Source organism: Oncorhynchus nerka, linkage group LG12 (assembly GCF_034236695.1).
Source record: "Oncorhynchus nerka isolate Pitt River linkage group LG12, Oner_Uvic_2.0, whole genome shotgun sequence".
In the NCBI taxonomy this organism is placed as follows: Eukaryota; Metazoa; Chordata; class Actinopteri; order Salmoniformes; family Salmonidae; genus Oncorhynchus; species Oncorhynchus nerka.
This window is the reverse complement of record NC_088407.1, coordinates 25,802,476-25,824,931: the sequence shown is the minus strand read 5'-3', so window position 1 is coordinate 25,824,931 and position 22,456 is coordinate 25,802,476. Positions and strand designations below refer to the sequence as shown.

The following is a 22,456-nucleotide window of genomic DNA, read 5'->3' as shown; positions in this document are numbered from 1 at the left end:
TACAAGCACACAAACCCATTCCCTACAAGTTCAGTATTGATCAGTATATGAATGACGCAATGCACATCAATATGCTGCCAGAGCATGTGAGAGCCGTGCGGAATAGTATGCTGCTGTTGGTCTACCCTCTAGTAATCTATTCCTCTGCACCCGTGTCAGGGATGTGTCAAAGTTACAGTAGGGATGTCAAAGTCTTAGACTCACTTTGAACCTGTACACCTTTCTGATGTAAGACATCGCAGTACTGCTCTCCCACAGGCAAGGTGAGTTGTCCATTCAAGCTGAGATAGTGGGAGCAAACTGCTATTTGACATGATATATTGCTCTATGCACTATTGAGCTATTTAATACTTAACCAACATTAGCAGTTTTCTAGTGATATGCATGGAATGTTTAGAATAGTATTATGCCAGACTTAAGACACAGACAGGGCTTCATTTCAACTGGGTTTGACATCTTATTGTTGCCGTGACCAACCTGGTCACGGAGGTGACAGTACCTTGGTCGTCAATGGCTTCTGTACCCACAGTCATAAACCCCGCCCATTTCTACAATTTCTCTTCTTAAAATTCTGCTGTCCCCCTCTCTCCTCTCCCTCTAGTGTTGTAGTGGATTATGTAAGAGGTGCTAAAACACTATAGTCGCTACCCTTACCTTGTTCTCTCTCTCTCTCTTATTATTTGATCAATTTCTCTCTATGACCAACTCTCTCGCTCTCTTTCAAGCACTGTCGTCCCTACCATTATCCCACCTCTCCATGCTCTCTCTCTCTCTCACTCTCTATCTCTCCCTCCCTCTCTCAAGCACTATAGTCCCTACCATTACCCCCCCCCCCCCTATCGCTCTGATGCTTTCAGTGAGAATGTCCATCACCTCTATTTCTGCACACTGTCCTCTGAATCACTCGAAAAAATAGAAAAAAAGAAAGAAATAGCTCCCTCTCAAAGCCACCTGGTCTCGGGGCAATGTTCCTTCTCATTTGTTTGGCACTGAGCAAATTTCAGGTCTGCTGAGTGAAAACTTGAAAGTTGTGAAAATTCTGTGCAACTTCCAGTGTGCGTTTACTGTGAACACTGAGGCTGTACCTGCTTTAAGTTACAGTTTTAAGTGGCCAAGTAGGCTACTGTGGCTATTTGATCATAATGTAGGCCTACCATCAAAAACAATGGAGAAAATGCATCCCATAATTTAACATGGAAATAGCTGTTCTTTCATTCAGCCTACAGTCGCAGCCAATGTGTGGTGTTTAATGTAAGCCTACATTCCATGAGATTTGTGAAAAAAAACATACGAGCTTGACATTAACCTGTTTATCCACTTGTCCTTCAGACAAGGAGGTGACTGAAAATGTGTTTGTTTGATGGAAGAAACCACTTTACAAAATAAAATGCATTATTTTTTCCATACCATTACTTCATAGAATCAGACAATATATGCAACCCTCTGCTTATTGGCTGCTTAGCTTATTCAAGCCTGTCTCAAAATACAACACTGCCCGTTTAAGACAAAAAAAAGCTCTTTACCTGACTCTCTTTTCAAAGATGTCCAGAAATGTACACGTTTTGTGCTCTTGTAGGAAGCAATCACTCCCCTTTTACTGATTACAAAGGATCTATAACTGGGCTAAGAACTCACTAACTAGCAAAGGATATGAACTAAATGTGCATACGGGGCCACATGCAGCTTTTGCTTTGATCTCAAAACAAGCACATCTACTCACGACCACAGCTGTAAACACAGTCCAGTTCAAAGTAAATGGCACAGATCTATATATGGCAATGGTCTATTTGCATATAGGCCAACTGCAGCTCTGATTGGTTATGCCGCACCGGTCTGTGTAGAGTACCACCACGTTATGTGCAATAGAATCCTACTAAGATGCGTTCTGCCTACCACAAAATCTCTTGCATAGTTTGTTTTGCTTTGGTATGTCACATTTAAAGTGGCTAATATTGCATTGATTCGATCATAATTGCCACAGTAAAGAGTAGTGATAGTTTTAACTTACAGGGAAAACTTTAGAAAGTTGAAGTTACAGTTTTGTGCTTCTCTCCGTGTAATGATATTTCTTCTGCACTCTATGCTGCAGTACTGGGGAGCTGTGTGGCAGTCTCGGGGCTACTGAGTTCCCGTTTAGGAGTAGACATATCATAGGAAACTGGGACACTCCGATTAGTATGATATGTTACAATTCGTATGGTATGGATTCATTTGTGGATGTCGATCATCCATTTTGTATGATATGTCATAAATTGCAATTAGTACGAATTTTCAAAAGTATGACGTGTTACAAATTCCAATTTGTTTGTGGCTAACATTAGCTAGGTGGCTAACACTAATGTTAGCTAGGTGGCAAATGGTAGCTAGGCTATGAGTTAGGGGTTGTGGTTAGGGTTAAGGTTAGCGTTCGCTAACATGTTAAGTAGTTGCAAGAAGCTAAAAAGTAATAAGTAGTTGCTAATTAGCATAAAATGTTGTCTGTTATGAGATTCAAACATGCAACCTTTGGGTTGCTAGACATCCGGGTTATGCGCCCACCTTTCATGTGGACCCCAGGAAGAGTAGCTGATGCTTTTGCAGCAGCTAATGGGAGTCCTAATAAACACCAAATACCGATACACCCTGACCAATTACCCTCTGTTCATATTCGCCTTAAGTAACTTTTTTTGTCTTATGTAACCATACCAAATGTAACAAATCATGCTAGTTTGAAAGTGTCCCAGATTTACATGTATAATGTTACGTCTAGTCTATGAGACCAGGCTGCTCAAAGGGATTTTCTCTATGACCTTTTCTTCTCTCTCGCTGTCTTCTGTGGTTCATTCCCCCTACGAAAATGGGTCACCTTTCTTCTGTCTGGAGAGAATGCCTGTGTAAGTATATCCTCTACAGCTGTGCTCTCTCTCGCTCGCTCTCTGTCTCTCTCTGTGTCTCTCTCTGTGTGTGTGTGTGTGTGTGTTTGTGTGCATACGTGCATTCGTGAATGCGTGCATGTGTGTTTTTTTCATACCTGTGTTCATGTGTGTATGTATTTGTGTATCAAAGTGTGTGTGTGCAGATTGACACATCGGAAAGCCGGTGTTAAAAAACTTCATGCCACGCCATTCCTCTCTATACCCCAGGTCCTGCAGGCAGAATGTCGACTTCGAAGTGAACGTGCAGAGCTACCTTAAACAGAACTACACAGCAGACTAGAAAAGTGCTCTACTTTCTCTCGGTCTACCTCTCCACTCTCTCTCCCACATCAAGGTGAAATAAGAGAGTTGCATACCAGTACAATGTGGATGCGTCCCAAATGGCACCCTATTCCATCTATAGTGATAGGGAATAGGGTGCCATTTGGGATGCATGAGTACTGTGCATTAGACTATGTCAGATTGGTAGTGGCACTGAATACCGTATCTTTGACTGTTCAATATGATGAGATCCACAGAGATAATAGACTTTCAATTATGCAGGACCGGAATTTTTTTTCTATGATCAGGTACTGCATTATTGAAAGTATATTATCTCTTTGGATCTGATATCATGATAGATAGTACATTAAACAATGGGAGATACATGTTATAGCCACGTGTTGTTACTTTGTTAGGCGTACTGACTGACACGGCTGTATGCTAATCAAATCAAATTTGATTGGTCGCGTACACATATTTTGCCGATGTTATCGAAGGTGCAGTAAAATGCTTATGTTTCTAACTCCAACGTTGCAGTAATACCTAACGATACAAAACAATACACACAAATCCCCAAAATAAAAAGAAAGAAATCACGACATTTCGAAACAAGCAATGTCAGAGTCTGGAATACAGTACCAGTCAAAAGTTTGGACACACCAACGATAAACGCTGTCTCTGATTGAGAACCATATCAGGCCAACATAGAAATACAAAAAACCCTAGACCTACAACAACCCTAGTCATACAAAAAACTAGCGTACCCACCTTGGTCACACCCTAACCTAACCAAAATATAAAGAAAACAGAGATATCTAAGGTCAGGGCGTGACACATACATTTTACATTTCAGATTCTTCACCCTTTGCCTTGATGACAGCTTTGCAAACTTTTGGCATTTTCTCAACCAGCTTCAACTTTAATGCTTTCCAGTCAGTCAAAGGAGTTCCCACATATGCTAAGCACTTGTTGGCTGCTTTTCCTTCACTCCGCGATCCAACTCACCTCAATTGGGTTGAGGTCAGGTGATTGTGGAGGCCAGGTCATCTGATGCAGCACTCCATCAAACTCTTTCTTGGTCAAATAGCCCTTACACAGCCTGGAGGTGGGGCTTTTTGGTCATTGCAAACAAGATGCTGTGGTAGCCATGCTGGTTAATTATGAAATTTAAATAAATCACTGATACTGTCACCAGCAAAGCAACTCCACACCATCGCACCTCCTACATGCTTCATGGTGGGAACCACACATGCGGAGATCATCCATTCACCTACTCTGCGTCTCACAGAGACACGGTGGTTGGGACCAAAAATCAGACCATAGGACAGATTTCCACCTGCAAATGTCTATTGCTCGAGTTTCTTGGCCCAAGCAAGTCTCTTCTTCTTATTGGTGTCATTTAGTAGTGGTTCTTTGCAGCAATTCAACCATGAAGGCCTGATTCACACAGTCTCCTCTGAACACTTGATGTTGAGATGTGTCTGTTACTTGAACTCTTCAAAGCATTTATTTGGGTTGCAATCGGAGGTGCAGTTAATTCTAATGAACTTAACCTCTGGAGCAGAGGTAACTCTGCAGAGGTCTTCCTTTCCTGTGGTGGTCCTCATGAGAGACAGTTTCATCATAGCGCTTTATGGTTTTGCGAATACACTGATATTTTCCAGATTGACTGACCTTCATGTCTTAAAATAATGATGGGCTGTCATTTCTCTTTGCTTATTTGAGCTGTTCTTGCCATAATAAGGACTTGGTCTTTTACCAAATAGGGCTATCAAGATGGCACAGACAGATAGGGCAGCCGTGCTTCTAGCTACTTAGCAACTTTGTATTTAGTTTTTTATGTGTTATTTGTTACATTATTAGCCCATATTTTTTGTGTGTTATTACATACAACAGGAAAGAACTTTTGGATATCAGAGCAGCGGTAACATACCGCATTACCAACATTAGGACCAGGAATACAACTTTCCCAAATTGGATCCGTTGTTCTTACCCCCCAGGGCAATTGAACTGATTTGAGAGGCTGATTCCAGGTCCGACTCAGGAGGCACGCACACCACCCACCGCCTCCAAGTATATTATTACTTGCTACTGTTCAGTCTCTGGATAATAAAGTTGACGAGCTCAGGGTGAGCATCTCCTTCGAGAGACATATCAGGGATTGTGACATACTCTGTTTCACAGAAACATGGCTCTCTCTGGATATACTGTCTATACAGACAGTTGGGTTCTCAGTTCATCGCGCAGACAGGAATAAATCTCTCTCCAGGAAGAAGAACAGCGGGGTGTATGTTTCATGATTAACTACTCATGGTGTGATTGTGATAACATACAGAAACTCAAGTCCTTTTGTTCACCTGACCTAGAATACCTCACAATCAAATGCCAACCATGTTACTTCCCAAGAGACTTTACTTGAGTTATAGTCACAGCCTTGTATTTTCCCCTCAAGCCGAAACATCGACGGCCAATGAAGAACTACACTGGACCACATATCCATATCCACATATACTGAGGACAAATGTATTGTAGCTGGGGATTTTAACAAAGCTAATCTGAGGAAAATGCTACCAAAGTTCTACCAACACATTGACTGTAGCACTCGCTCTGAGAAACTTTGGACTTCTGTTACTCAGCTTTTCGAAATGCCTACAAGGCCCTCCCCAGCCCTCCCTTGGGCAAATCTGATCATGACTCCGTTTTGCTCCTCCCTTCCTATAGGCAGGAACTCAAACAGGAAGTATCCATGCTACGGACTGGGATATGTTCCTGGTAGCCTCTGATAATAATATCGACGAATACACAAATACGATGACTGAGTTTATCAGGAAATGTATAGGATATGTACCCTTGTGACTATGAAAACCTACCCAAATCAGAAACTGTGGAAAGATGTCAGCATTCACGCAAAACTGAAAGGGCGAACCACCACATTAAACTATGACAAGGTGACTGGAAATATAGGGTAATTATTCCCTCTGTAAGGCAAGCAAACAAGCAAAACATCAGTACAGAGACAAAGTGGAGTTGCAATTCAACGGCTCAGACACGAGAAGTACGTAGCAGGGCCTACAGACAATCACAGACTACAAAGAGAAAACCAGCCACGTCGCGGACACCAATGTCTTGCTTCCGGATAAGCTAAACAACTTTTTCACCTGCTTTGAGGATAACACAGTGCAATTGATGCGGACAGCTACCAAGGACTGTGGGTTCTCCTTCTCCGTGGCCGACATGAGCGAGACATTTAAGCGTTTTAACCCTCGCAAGGTTGCCGGCCCAGACAGCATCCATAGCCGCAACCTCAGAGCATGTGCAGACCAACTGACTGGAGTGTTTACGAACATATTCAATTGCTCCTGTCATGACGTTGGCCTCTTTGGGTATAGCAAGCCCCACCCCCCTCTCCCTGCCTCCCCCTTGCCTCCTTCAACTTGGTTGCTGTGGTCAGGGAGACGTCGTAAATTCCTGAGAATCTCCTCAGAGTAAAATTACATAGAGAACAAAGCAATTCCTTCCACCTCACAGAACTTGAGGTACGAACACATTTCATGTTCCGGAGAAAGTATAAAAGATCGGTGAAAAATCCAGCTACGAACTGGTCCGTTTGTCACAACTTGGGGAAGCTTATGGGAGACAGTGTGGCCACATTACCATAACGCTGTTTATATAATATCCTCAGATATGAGGTTTACACTTAATTGTTGTATAAGATGAATGAGTGAGTATGATACTGTTTGTAAAATTGTGTAATATGAGTTTGGACTGTTTAATGAAGGAAAACTCAAAAAGGGGATTTGAGTTAACTAAATCAGAGGACTGCCCCTGAGCCCAGTTAGGGTCAGGCGTCCTGGGACAGCCCTTTTCTGCCTTCCGAATAAAACCCCCACTCAGGTTTTTGATCAGCAGAACCGACCTTACCTCATTTACGAGATGGCTAAAGGTTGCAGACCATGTTTTCTCCATTAGGAAAGTACAAAGGTTGTAGACCCTTGCTGAATCTTTTAACCATACCACGTGGTTAAACTCTTAGACTATCGATACCGACTGAATAAGAACAAGTCTTTGATATTAATTACTAGTCTGCAGCTAGGAATTCAGTATCATTGAATGCGAAGAATGACAACTGCCGAAACATCCATTCTATAACGAAACGAATGAATGTCACCCTGAACCATGCAATATAACCAAGACAAAGAGAGATAGGGAGAGAGGCGGACAATTCTACAAAATAAATTAACTTTACACCAGTGATCAAGATAACACGCTGAGCGTAAATATATATATTGATTGCAATTGTTCCTGAATGAGTGAGCGTTCATGTGCAAAGGATTAGCATTTCAATTGTTACAATTATCACTTTGTAGTGACTTCTTAGTCAACCCCCACTTCCCCTTTTGTCTAACAAGCCGCAATGCTGGTTTAGCCCACTAGGGCACATTCTCATTTCATGTAACCACATTTACCTTGATTGTTTGTTTGTCTATGCATTTTGGTGAATTACTTAGTAGAGTCATACCCAAGAACACTCAAGGCTGTAATCGCTGGCAGGTAAGCCGAGGACAGCCAAGCCAAATTTTGTTGAGCAGTTGATGTGGATTAGGGCGTTTTCTCTCTGTTGTCTCCTGAAGTCCACGATCCGCTCCTTAGTTTTATTGTCGTTGATGGAGAGGTTATGTCCTAGAACCACTCCGCCAGGGCCCTCACCTCCTCCATGAGGACTGTCTCGTCATTGTTGGTAATCAGGCTTATCACTGTTGTGTCATTAGCAAACTTGATGATTGAGTTGGAGATGTGCGTGGCCATGCAGTAATGGGTGAATGGGGAGTACAGCAGGAGGCTGAGCACTCGCCCTTTAAGGACCTCCGTGTTGAGGATCAGCGTGGCGGAGGTGTTGTTTTCTACCTTCACCACTTGGGGTCAGCCCGTCAGGAAGTCCAGGACACAGGGAGGGATTCAGACCTAGGGCCCAGAGATTAGTGCTTGGAGGGCACTAATGGTGTTGAAAGCTGAGCTGTAATCGATCAACAGCATTTTTACAGATATTTCAGTGTGCAGTGCGATGGCGTTTGCATCATCCATGGATCTGTTGGGGAGGTATGCAATTGTAGTTGGTCTAGGGTGTCGGGTAGGGTGGAGGTGATATGATCCTTAAAATAACTAGCCTCTCAAAGCACTTCATGATGACAGAAGTGAGTGCTTAGGGGCGATAGTCATTTAGTTCAGTTATCTTCGCTTTCTTGGGTACAGGAACAATGGTGGATAGGGCGAGATTCAATATGTCCGTAAACACTCCAGCCAGCTGGTCTGCACATGCTCTGAGGACATGGGTTGGGATGCTGTCTGGGCCGCCAGCCCTGTGAGGTTTAACACGCTTAAACGTCTTATTCACCTCGGCCACAGAGAACGAGATCTCACTGTCCTCGTTAGAAGCGGTGGCTTGTGTTTTCGCGGCTCAGTGTTTTCTTCGAAGTGGGCGAAGGTGTTTAGCTTGTCCGAAAGAGAGGTGTCGGTGTCCGACGTGACTGACTTTCCCTTTATAATCCGTGATTGTCGGGAGTCCCTGTCACATACGTCTTTTGTCTGAGACGACTTTGTCCCTGAATTGTCGTTTTGCACCTTTGATTGCCTGATAGCTGGTCTGATTGTGCATGTCCATGTTCCCAGCCACCTTGCCGTGGTTAAATGCGGTGGTTCACACTTTCAGTTTTGCATGAATGCTGCTATTGTTACAATCGTTATAAGGAGTGGACCAAGATGCAGCGTGGTATATTTCCATCCTCTTTATTAGGAAACGTGAAGCTCAATGAAGTGCTCGCAGGCAACTATACCTAGACAAGATCCCACAAAGCACAAAGGGGAAATGGCTGCCTAAATATGATCCCCAATCAGAGACAACGATAAACAGCTGCCTCTGATTGGGAACCATACCAGGCCAACATAGAGATATAATCACCTAGATGACCCACCCTAGTCACACCCTGACCTAACCAACATAGAGAATAAAAAGCTCTCTATGGTCAGGGCATGACAGCTATCCACAATTTTTGGTTTGAATATGTTATAATCGTCACAGTGAGAACAACATCCTCTATGCACTTCCTGATGAAATGTAATAAGAAATGTTATACATTTTTTACCACTTTTTCTCCCCAATTGGTAGTTACAGTCTTGTCCCATCACTGCATCTCCCGTACAGACTCGGGAGAGGCGAATGTCGAAAGCCATTCGTTCTCTGAAACACGATCCTGCCAAGCCGCAAAGCTTCTTAACACACTGCTCGCTTAACCCGGAAGACACCCATGCTAATGTGTCAGAGGAAATAACTGCTGACCAAAGTCAGGGTGCATGCATCCAGCCCGCCACAAACAACGCTGTGAAGCAGTGCCTTAGATGGCTGCGCCACTCGGGAAGCCCTTACCAGTTCAGTGTATACGTCAATACTATTTTCAAAGGCAACCCGGAACACATCCCAGTCCGTGTGATCAAAACAATCTTGAAGCATAGATTCCGATTGGTCATACCAACGTTGAACATTCAGGTACTTCCTGCCTACTGTTTTTTTATGATTTTTTTTATTTCACCTTTATTTAACCAGGTAGGCCAGTTGAGATCAAGTTCTCATTTGCAACTGCGACCTGTCCAAGATAAAGCAAAGCAGTCCAACAAAAACAACAACACAGATTTACACATAAACGAACGTCCAGTCAATAACACAATAGAAACATCTATGTACAGTGTGTGCAAATGTAGAAGATTAGTGAGGTAAGGCAATAAATAGGCCATAGAGGCGAAATAATTCAATTTCGCATTAACACTGGAGTGATAGATGTGCCGATGATGATGTGCTGTTAGAGATATTGGGGTGCAAAAGAACAAGAAGATAAATAACAATATGGGGATGAGGTAGTTGGGTGTTATATTTACAGATTGGCTGTGAACAGGTACAGTGATCGGTTAGCTGCTCTGACAGCTAATGCCTAAAGTTAGAGAGGGAGATATAAGTCTTCAGCTTCAGTTATTTTTGCAATTCATTCCAGTCACTGGCAGCAAAGAACTGGAAGAAAAGGCAGCCAAAGGAATTTAGCTTTGGGGATGACCAGTGAAATATACCAGCTGGCGCGTGTGCTACGGGTGGGTGTTGCTATGGTGACCAATAAGCTGAGATAAGGCAGGGCTTTACCTAGCAAAGACTTGTAGATGACCTGGAGCCAGTGGGTTTGGTGACGAATATGTAGTGAGGGCCAGCCAACGAGCGCATACAGGTCGCAGTGGTGGGTAGTATATGGGACTTTGTGACAAAACGGATGGCACTGTGATAGACTACATCCAGTTTGGTGAGTAGAGTGTTGGAGGCTATTTTGTAAATGACATCGCCGAAATCAAGGATCGGTAGGATAGTCAACTGACGAGGGTATGTTTGGCAGCATGAGTGAAGGAGGCTTTGTTGCGAAATAGAAAGCCAATTCTAGATTTAATTTTGGATTGGAGATGCTTAATGTGAGTCTAGAAGGAGAGTTTACAGTCTAACCAGACACCTAGGTATTTGTAGTTGTCCATATATTCTAAGTCAGAACCGTCCAGAGTAGTGATGCTAGTCTGGCGGGCGGGTTTGGGCAGCAATCGGTTGAAGAGAATGCATTTAGTTTTACTAGCATTTAAAAGCAGTTGGAGGCCACGGAAGGAGGGTTGTATGGCATTGTAGCTCGTTTGGAGGTTAGTTAACTGTGTCCAACGAAGGGCCCGATGTATACAGAATGGTGTCGTCTGCGTAGAGGTGGATCAGAGAATCGCCCGCAACAAGAGCGACATCATTGATAAATACAGAGAAATCAGTCGGCCCGAGAATTGAACCCTGTGGTACCCCCATAGAGACAACAGGCCCTCCGATTTGACACACTGAACTCTATCTGAGAAGTAGTTGGTGAACCAGGCGAGGCAGTCATTTGAGAAATCAAGACTATGTAGACTATTATTCAGGTTGCTGTAACTGTCATAACTTAATTAATAAGAGGTTGCCATACTGACGTGTACAGATGTTATTACTACGGTACAAGTGGTATTGATAGTGTCATAACTTAATTAATAAGGGGTTGCCATACTGAGGTGTAGAGGTATCCATCGCTGTTCATCCCAATGTAGAGCCCTGTCTTAGTGCTCTGGATGGCTACTATCCTCAGTCCCACAGGAATCAAGTTGAACTGCACTGCAAAACAGACACAAGGGAGGGAAATATAGAGGGGGAGGGGCAGAGTGAAGGAAGGAGATAGAGACATGTTAGAGCAGTCTACACATGTTGTTGCTTTCTAAAAACATGCTCAGTGTTTGAAAAACACAATTACAGCCTCCTCTCGTTTCATCCCTACCTCCATCCGTCAGTGAAAAAAGAAAGAGAGGAAGATAGTCAGAAGTTTAAGAACAACAAAGCCTCTCTGTTCCACCTGCGGGTCAGAGTGACCAGGAAGAGAGAGATAAAGAGAGAGGGGGAAAGGAAAGTGTGTGAGAGAGAGAGAGAGAGAGAGAGAGAGAGAGAGAGAGATAGAGAGAGAGGGGTGGGAAAGGAGAGTGAGGGAAGGAGAGAAGATAGAGAGAAAGAAAGAGGGAAAGATGGAGAGATAAAGAGAGAGGGGGAAAGGGAAAGTCTGATAAAGAGAGAGAGAAGGGGAAAAGACAGAAAGAGTGAGAGAGAAACTGAGAGAGAGGGGAAAGGTGAGTGAGAGAGATAAAGAGAGCGAGAGATGAGAGAGCAAGATAAGAAAGAGTACGAAAGAAGGAGAGAGAGAGAACAGAAGGCTTTAAGCCTATGTAATTCATTACGGAGTGAAACCTGCAGAATTCATTTTTAACAACACTGTAAACCCGCTTTCTTTCTCCTTTCCCACTTTCTTTTTTCTCTTTGAAAGGGGATACTTCTGGGATTTTGGCAGGATCTGGCACCTCTCTGTTCTGGACGGTTTCGTTCCGGAACCTATTTGTCCGGATACGGTACCTCTACACGAGAAAAAAATCATTGTTGACAATGAAAAAAAGTATAATTCCAGATGCCGCCTCATTCATTTTCCTGCACCTAAAATATGTAATTTGAAAAAGTTGATTTTCAGCCGGTGCCTAACATTCTAAGATTTCATTAGTGTTGTGCCAGCCTGGGCTTTTGGTTTGTGCAACATTATAGCCTGTATCATTTTCTCTACTAGACATGAGCCTGCAACTCTTATCTTGCCAGCTTTGCAGTTCATCATTTGTTCCCTTATGGAATCATAGCCGCGGGAAGTGTGCTGGAGGAGCTGCAGCACCTCTGATTACTTGAAATCAATTTGCCAAAGTTATAGAATTACTGCCGTCTGTTATTAAATAATCATAAATAATAGGTTAAATCATGCAGAATACTACTCCAGGAGTAGGCCAATCATTTTGCCACAGAGGATCAATAGCTTCATTCAAAAAATTGCTTAGCTGTGGATTGTGTTCATGTCGACCAACAACAAAGCGTAGAGCCCAGGAACGCTTGGTATATCTGCCAGTGAACAGCATGCAACAAGCCTTTCGCAATATTCCAAATACATACATGGAAAAACACAGGTTGGAAAGCAAATGGCTCCTGCTGAAAAGAGAAAACTCTAATCCGACTATAGGCCACCAAAATATGTTTTATCAACTTCCAAATAGGCCTATTGAGAAAACAATGTTTTACAAAGTGAAACAAGAGATAGGCTTTTAACACGAGAGTGTCGGACATCACCCGCGAGTGAGCTGCGCATCATTGGGTGAGTCAGTGAAACTGGAAAGCTTTTCTAGGACTATAATTTCCTCCTCGTATTGTACAATATATGTCTCCACACATCTAGGCTATTGATGGATTCAAGATGAGGAGGTTTTTAATGATCTCAGATTCTTCGTTTGTCAATGTCAAAGTAGCCTGTCAGTTCGATCATTTGTGCGGTGGTCTGCGAAAGCTTCCAGTCATATACAATTAGGTAGAATCGCATAAAAGTACAAAATAAGTTTGTGCATCTTCTGTAAACGCCTCTACTCTAAATGCTCTATGCAACGGCGCAAATACAATGATATGCACTGCTTTGTTATAAAGCGGATTATTTTCTTCTTCGTGCATTCCCGTTACCTCAGAGCACCCCAGGTCACCCCCTTCTTGCGCTCATTTGTTGTTCCGGCCCCTCCTCATTTACAATTTGGGCACTGACGGTAACAGCAGCTGTGACCGTAGATGCTGTTACCATAGACTTCCAGTCACTGCGCTAATGCTAGATAGCAAGCTTCTTTCAAACTGCAGGCAGAGATATAAAATGATATCCACGAGTTCATCTGGCTCTGGGGAAGAAGATAAAAGGCTTCATTGCCACAATCCCCAAGTATCCCTTGATGGCAGTTCAGTGTATCTCCTCTATTCTGAACCTTGGATTTTTCCATAAAAACACACCAAACCTGGCTCTGTCTAAAAAGCATTGTATGTGTCTACAGTATCAGTCAAAAGTTTGGACACGCCTACTCATTCAAGGGTTTTTCTTTATTTTGACTATTTTCTATGTTATAGAATAATAGTGAAGACATCAAAACTATGAACTAACACATATGGAATCATGTAGTAACCAAAAAAGTAATAAACAAATATATTTTATATTTGAGATTCTTCAAAGTAGCAAACCTTTGCCTTGATGACAGCTTTGCACACTCTTGGCATTCTCTCAACCAGCTTCATGAGGTAGTCACCTTGAATGCATTTCAATTCACTGGTGTGCCTTGTTAAAAGTTAATCTGTGGAATTTCTTTCCTTCTTAATGTGTTTAAGCCAATCAGTTGTGTTGTCAGGGGGAAGATAGCCCTATTTGGTAAAAGACCATATTATGGCAAGAACAGCTCAAATAAGCAAAGAGAAATGACAGTTCATCATTACTTTAAGGCATGAAGGTCAGTCAATGTGGAACATTTCATTACATTTATTAGAGTTAACTGCACCTCAGATTGCAGCCTAAATAAATGCTTCACAGAGTTCAAGTAACAGATACATCTGAACATCAACTGTTCAGAGTAGACTGCGTGAATCAGGCCTTCCTGGTCCAATTGCTGCAAACTAACAACTACTAAAGGACACGAATAAGAAGAAGAGACTTGCTTGGTCCAAGAAACACAAGGAATGGACATTAGACCAATGGAAATATGTCCTTTGGTATGATGAGTCCAAATTTGTCCTGTTCTGTTTTTCAACAGGACAATGACCCAACACACTCCAGGCTGTGTAAGGGCTATTTGACCAAGAAGGAGAGTGATGGAGTGCTGCATCAGATGACCTGGCTTCCACAATCACCCAACCTCAACACAATTGAGATGGCTTGGGATGAGTTGGACTGCAGAGTGAAGGAATAGCAGCCAACAAGTGCTCAGCAAATGTGGGAACTCCTTCAAGACTGTTGGAAAAGCATTCCAGGTGAAGCTGGTTGAGAGAATGCCAAGAGTGTGCAAAGCTGTCATCAAGGAAAAGGATGGCTATATTAAATATATTTTCATTTTTTGGACACTTTTTTGGTTACTACATGATTCTGTATGCGCTACTTCATAGTTTTGATGTCTTTGCTATTATTCTACAATGTAGAAAATAGTACAAATAAAGAAAACCCTTGAATGAACAGGGCTCCGGGCAGCCGAGCGGAAATGGAGGAAAACTCGCCTCCCTGCGGACCTGGCATCCTTTCACTCCCTCCTCTCTACATTTTCCTCTTCTCTCTCTGCTGCTAAAGCCACTTTCTACCACTCTAAATTCCAAGCATCTGCCTCTAACCCTAGGAAGCTCTTTGCCACCTTCTCTTCCCTCCTGAATCCCCCCCCCCCTCCTCCCTCTCTGCAGATGACTTCGTCAACCATTTTGAAAAGAAGGTCGACGACATCCGATCCTCGTTTGCTAAGTCAAACGACACCGCTGGTTCTGCTCACACTGCCCTACACTGTGCTCTGACCTCTTTCTCCCCTCTCTCTCCAGATGAAATCTCGCGTCTTGTGACGGCCGGCCGCCCAACAACCTGCCCGCTTGACCCTATCCCCTCCTCTCTTCTCCAGACCATTTCCGGAGACCTTCTCCCTTACCTCACCTCGCTCATCAACTCATCCCTGACCGCTGGCTACGTCCCTTCCGTCTTCAAGAGAGCGAGAGTTGCACCGCTTCTGAAAAAACCTACACTCGATCCCTCCGATGTCAACAACTACAGACCAGTATCCCTTCTTTCTTTTCTCTCCAAAACTCTTGAACGTGCCGTCCTTGGCCAGCTCTCCCGCTATCTCTCTCAGAATGACCTTCTTGATCCATATCAGTCAGGTTTCAAGACTAGTCATTCAACTGAGACTGCTCTTCTCTGTATCACGGAGGCGCTCCGCACTGCTAAAGCTAACTCTCTCTCCTCTGCTCTCATCCTTCTAGACCTATCGGCTGCCTTCGATACTGTGAACCATCAGATCCTCCTCTCCACCCTCTCCGAGTTGGGCATCTCCGGCGCGGCCCACGCTTGGATTGCGTCCTACCTGACAGGTCGCTCCTACCAGGTGGCGTGGCGAGAATCCGTCTCCACACCACGTGCTCTCACCACTGGTGTCCCCCAGGGCTCTGTTCTAGGCCCTCTCCTATTCTCGCTATACACCAAGTCACTTGGCTCTGTCATAACCTCACATGGTCTCTCCTATCATTGCTATGCAGACGACACACAATTAATCTTCTCCTTTCCCCTTCTGATGACCAGGTGGCGAATCGCATATCTGCATGTCTGGCAGACATATCAGTGTGGATGACGGATCACCACCTCAAGCTGAACCTCGGCAAGACGGAGCTGCTCTTCCTCCCGGGGAAGGACTGCCCGTTCCATGATCTCGCCATCACGGTTGACAACTCCATTGTGTCCTCCTCCCAGAGCGCTAAGAACCTTGGCGTGATCCTGGACAACACCCTGTTGTTCTCAACTAACATCAAGGCGGTGGCCCGTTCCTGTAGGTTCATGCTCTACAACATCCGCAGAGTACGACCCTGCCTCACAAAGGAAGCGGCGCAGGTCCTAATCCAGGCACTTGTCATCTCCCGTCTGGATTACTGCAACTCGCTGTTGGCTGGGCTCCCTGCCTGTGCCATTAAACCCCTACAACTCATCCAGAACGCCGCAGCCCGTCTGGTGTTCAACCTTCCCAAGTTCTCTCACGTCACCCCGCTCCTCCGCTCTCTCCACTGGCTTCCAGTTGAAGCTCGCATCCGCTACAAGACCATGGTGCTTGCCTACGGAGCTGTGAGGGGAACGGCACCTCAGTACCTCCAGGCTCTGATCAGGCCCTACACCCAAACAAGGGCACTGCGTTCATCCACCTCTGGCCTGCTCGCCTCCCTACCACTGAGGAAGTACAGTTCCCGCTCAGCCCAGTCAAAACTGTTCGCTGCTCTGGCCCCCCAATGGTGGAACAAACTCCCTCACGATGCCAGGACAGCGGAGTCAATCACCACCTTCCGGAGACACCTGAAACCCCACCTCTTTAAGGAATACCTAGGATAGGATAAAGTAATCCCTCTCACTCCCCCCTTAAAAGATTTAGATGCACTACTGTTCCACTGGATGTCATAAGGTGAATGCACCAATTTGTAAGTCGCTCTGGATAAGAGCGTCTGCTAAATGACTTAAATGTAATGTAAATGTAATGAATGAGTAGGTGTGTCCAAACTTTTGACTGGTAGTGTACAGTATGTCCTCTCTCATCATCAGCGAGTCTTGAACGTGAGCCCAGTGTACCTTCTATGTGGGGGGATATACCAAGTAACAGGTTAACGTGAGCGATATTGACGAAACGCCCCTCGGCTTCACAACACTGGGGGAGCCATGCAGATTTTAAACTGATGCCTGAAAGCATTAAGGCGACTGCTGCCGAGAGAAACGAAGCACTCACTCACTGCCCTTTAAGGTTTTAAAAGGTCCAAAGAAACAAGCTAGGAATAGTAGCTTTAAATAAGCCACTCAATAGCCAGTGTCACGACTTCCGCCAGAGTCGGTCCCTCTCCTTGTTTCAAGCGGCATTCGGCGGTCGACGTCACCGGCCTTCTAGCCATAACCGAACCACTTTTCATTTTCCATTTGTTTTGTCTTTGTTTTTTACACACCTGGTTTCAATTCCCCCAGTACATGTTCATTATTTGACCCTCTGGTTTCCCCCATGTTTGTGTGCGTGTTAGTTTTATTATAAGGCTGTATCTGACGGCTGGTATATTGTTGCCGGGTTTTGTATACGCCCGTTTATTTCGTGGTACCGGTATTTTTCCAGCACCAGAGTATTGTGTTTATACTGGTGTTTTTCTTGAATTAAATACCTTGTTCACGCATCTCAGCTCTCCTGCCCCTGACTTCTTTCACCAGTTACTCACAGCCTTGGCAGCCAGTATAAAAAATAAAAAAATCCAAGCGCAATTATCAACCCCTGACCACTTTCGTCTAATACAGTTTTCTCACTGAAAGGAAGAGAGTGATGAGGGGATGGGTGGTGAAAGAGTGCAGCCATGGCTGCCCCCGCCGCCTCTCTATCTCCAGGCCAGGCTTTTATTTGTTCTATCGATCCCTGAATCTCAACTAGGCCAATTCGCAAATGAACATGGTGTCACCGAAGACCACGGAGAAGATGACAAATAGAAGTGCACCCTCTCTATCGCACACACACACATTGAATATGTAATAGCACCTTCCTCTCCATAACCCTGGCCACTGCGACAGACAGCACACACAATCCTCTCTCTCTCTCTTCCTTTCTCTCTCATCAAGACCCTGCACTGACCTGTATTTCTCTTTCTGTCTCCCCTCCCCTCTCTTTTCTCCAATCTCTTTAATCATTAATCATTTCTCCCACCATTCATTTGCTCACGTCCTCTCTCTATCTCTTCACCTACTCTCCAGTATCTCCTACGTTCCTACTACTCTCCCTCTCTCTCTTCTCCTTCTCCTCGCTATGTTCTGTTCCGTTCTTCCAGGCATCAAAGAGAGGAGTGCGTCAGTCCGTCCCCCCACCCCTCCATCCCCTCCATGGCATAGTGAGTGAGAGTTTGTCCTTCTTTCTCCCTTCATCAACGGTGTCTCTCTTATCGTCTAGGTTATACCACTCTCTGTAGATAATAGGTCAGCATGCCGTTTCTCTGTTGCTGTTCCTCTTCTCTTTTTTCTCTCTTCTCTCTTTCTTTCTCCAGATGCTTGCCGTGGCTCTGGGGAGACTGCTCAATTAATTAAAGTTGTTTGAGTGAGAGACAGAGGGAGGGAGAGAGAGAGATAAAGAGAGAGACGGAGCGAGAGTGAGAAGATAGATAGGTGGCTTTCCTGAATCAATCCCAGCAAGACAATTTGAGAGCTTGAGATCATCTACACAATAAATAAACGAGGAGAAAAACTACCAGGGAGAGAGGGATGGAGGAGAGGAGAGCAGAGGGCATCAGCGAGCTTGTTGATAAGCAGAAGGGATGGACGGATGACAGGAGGGATAGAGAGTAGGCGTGGAGGAGAGGGAGGAAGGGCAATGGAGGGAAGGTGTGGAGATGGCATCAGTTGTCTTGTTGCTGTGATGTTGTTCTGCATTGAGCCTTGCAGTGAGAGCAGGATTAGCTGTCATGTAGAAAGTTCAATACAAAGCCAGGAAGTAGATGTAGTCCATCTACTTGTAGTCCATCTATTTGTAGTCCAAGTAGATGGACTACAGGAAGTATAGCTTGTTCTCTACTTCCTATTTGTTAGGAGAGGTTGTAGAGAGGGGGGTCGTTGCGTCTCAAATGACACCCTAGTCCCTCATGTAGTTCACTACGTTTGACACTCAAGAATCAATTAATATCAGGATTTACGGATTACTTGAGTGACGTGAGATTGTCTACTTTTGAAGTGCCTATGATACTCATTCTGCTATTCCTATAGCAGTGAGTTTCATATAGGATGTATCCCAAATGGCACCCTATTTCCTAGGGGCCCTGGTCAAAAGTAGTGGACTCTATAGGGAATAGGGTGCTCTTTGTGATTGAAGTACTGTGTAATGCTCTTCTGATGTGCATAAGCCCTATCTGTCTGTCACTCATCTCTCATCGCCATGATGATGCTACTTTAAGGGATTACTCAGACATCATCAATCTACCAAACAGAGCAACAGATCGAGAGGAAGAGGATAGGGGTCACAAGAGGTCAAATAATGTGGAGACCACCAGTCATCTAACATTTGCCTATACGCTCTATTCCTCTTTATTTTGTATTATTTTATCCATTTTTCTATATCTACTTTGTGCATGACACAAGTAATTTTTCCAAAATTGTTTACAGGCAGATTATTTCACTTATAATTCACTGTATCACAATTCCTGGTGATCAGAAGTTTACATTCACTAAGTTGCCTGCCTTTGAACTGCTTGGAAAGTTCAGAGTCCATCTACACTCTCTCCCTCTCTCTCACTTTCTGTATTTAACCTACTCTATTCCTTCAGTGTTGTTTCACCTCTTTCTAGTTCTCTCCTCCTTGGTCTATTCTCTTCTCTCTCTTTGATTCTACCTCCTGTGAAACACCTACACTCATTTACCTCTGTCTTATTCTACATCCTCATTTCTCAGCACCCCTTCTCTTCCTTACTTCTTTCTTTCTCTCTTGCTGTCCTCTGTCTCCCTGACTCTGTCTTTCGCTCTCTCTCTCTCCTTCTCTCACACTGTCCCTTGATCTCACTTCCCTATTCCTCACCCTGTCTCATGCTCACACGCCCTCTGTCTCTCTCTGACTCTCTCTGACTCTCTCTGACTGTGACTCTGTCTGTTGCTCTCTGTCTCTCGGTCTCTCTCGGTCTCTGTCGGTCTCTCTCTGTCGCTCTCTGTCTCTCGGTCTCCCTCTGTCTCGCTCTGTCTCTCTCTCTCTCCGTCTCTATCTGTCTCTCTCTGTCTGTCTCTCTCTCTCTCTTTCTTTCTTTCTCTCTCTCTCTCTGTAACTCTCTCTCACTGTGTCTCCCCCTCTCTGTCTCTGTCTCTCTCTTTCTGTATCTCTCTGTCGCCCGCTCCCTTCATCCGACTGCAGCATAAGAAGTGCATTTCAATGCTTTCAATATATCGCATGCCTTTCCTTTCCTTTCCTTGAGTGCTGCTATCTTTGTGCACAAAGTTTTGATGCTTTTCCTTTCAGAGGTTTTCCTTGTCTTGTCTGTCTGATGAATAAAGATAGCTGTTAACAACTGCACTACTTTGAGAGAGTTTCCCTGTGTGTGTGTGTGTGTGTGTGTGTGTGTGTGTGTGTGTGTGTGTGTGTGTGTGTGTGTGTGTGTGTGTGTGTGTGTGTGTGTGTGTGTGTGCGTGTGTGCGTGTGTGCTTGCATGCATGTGTGTGATCGAGTTACTCTGGGGAGGATGTCAGACCAGACCAATCATGGACTGGAAGAGATTAATAAGATGAATAATTTTCAGAAGCAGTAATTGGAGGGGATAAAAGTGCAGGGAATCAAGCTGACTGGTCCTTATGGCTTTCCGATGGGATGTCCACACAAAAGTCAATTTCTCCTCCGCCCCTGTCCAGACGGATTGAGATTTTCAAAGCAGGCCAAATCCATTGATACCGCTTCACCACCCTTCCAACCCCAATCACTCACTTTCTTGTTTTTCATCTTCCTCTGCTACTCTCTGGATCTCTGTTTTTCAGTCTCCGTTTTTTTTCTCTGCCTCTCAATAAACTATTCTCACAACCTCTTACCCTCCTTGTCTCTCTTTCTTCTGTTTCTCTCTGTCTCAGTTTATTTTTCTCTCTCCATCTCTCTGTTTCATTTTCCGGCCTGTTTCTCCCTCCTACCTTTCTCTGTAGGTTGTGAGAGTCCCTCCTCTATTGCTACAGTATTAAGGCATCCTCCTCCTCTCCTCCCCCTATCTTCCCCCTCTCCATCTCCCCCTTTCTCCTCCCTCCTTCATGTAGTATCTCAAGTGGAGGTCGAGCTCTCACACACACACAGCCATGTCACAATGTCAACCCACTGGTCAGTCCAGCTGGTCAGAGAAGAGGTGTCCAAAATCTGGATTCCCCCTCCCTCCCTCCCCCCAACCCCCTCCCCCTTTCCCTTATTACCCCTATTACATAACTCTCTGAAAGAGAGAGGGAGAGAAATAGCCAGCCTCTCTGACCTCCCACCAGAGGAGGGAGACACAGTGATTGAATGGCCATCAGTGGATCGCCAGCTGCTCATTTGGCATCACAGTCCCTCCTCCCTTGATCTCCTCTTTCTCTCATCTCTCATCCCTCCTCGCTCCCCCTCTTCCCTGTCTTCCCATCTGTTCCTCTGCTGTCTGTTCCTCTGCTCTTCACCTTCCATCATTTCTTTCTTTCTTTCAATCCTTCCTTCCTTCCTCTTTGCCTAGGTGTAGGGTTACTACTGACACACAGTGCAATTGAGGCCCAGCTAGCACATTTGTTTCCTTGGGGGAACATCAGTTTTTGGTTTCCCATTGGCTCTGGGAATTATTATGATGATTTTTTTTATTTAACCTTTATTTATTTAGGGAATGAAGCCCTAAATAACCAGTAAAACTGAAGTTTTTTTTTAACATTCTGAAAACAGAAGTGACGATGTTGCCGGTTCTGAGAACGTTTTACCATGGTTCCCTGATACTTTTCCTAGGAGGTGTTAGTAATGTTCTGAGAAAATATATTATACATTACTTGAAGGTAATTAAATAATGTTCTGCGAACATATTTCAATTAGACTTTTAATAACACTGCCAGCTTATTTTGGGTTAACTGTTTTGAACCAGCACAGACAGTGCCCTCAAAGCTCATCACTAAGCTAAGGACTCTGGGACTAAACACCTCTGCAACTGGATCCTGGACTTCCTGACGGGCCACCCCCTGGAGATAAGGGTAGGCAACAACACATCTTCCATGCTGATCCTCAACACGGGGCCCCTCAGGGGATTGTGCTTAGTCCCCTCCTGTACTCCTTGTTCACCCACGACTGCATGGCAATGCACGACTCCAACAACGTCCTTACATTTGCCTACAACACAACGGTGGTAGGCCTGATCACCAACAATGATGAGACAGCCTACAGGGTGGAGGTCAGAGACAATAACCTCTCCCTCAACGTGAGCAAGACAAAAGAGCTGATTGTGGACTCCAGGTAAAGGGGGGCCGAGGACGCACCCATTCACATCGACGGGGCACAACAACTCATATTCCCCCTCAGGAGAATAAAATATTTGGCATGGGTCCGCAGATCCTCAAAAAGTTCTACAGCTGCACCATCAAGAGAATCCTGACTGGTTGCGTCAC

The 22,456-nt window shown here is 44.5% G+C and overlaps 1 protein-coding gene across 1 annotated transcript in view; it reads right to left on the bottom strand.

The window, feature by feature from the left end:
* The window catches only part of LOC115116116 (fibroblast growth factor 11-like), a 244,106-nt gene that overhangs the window by 27,655 nt on the left and 193,995 nt on the right, over nt 1-22,456 (bottom strand). Inside the window, exon 3 of the mRNA XM_065025420.1 lies at nt 11,279-11,382. Within this exon, the coding sequence (XP_064881492.1) occupies nt 11,279-11,382 (104 nt within the window). The remainder of the gene's footprint in view (nt 1-11,278; nt 11,383-22,456) is intronic.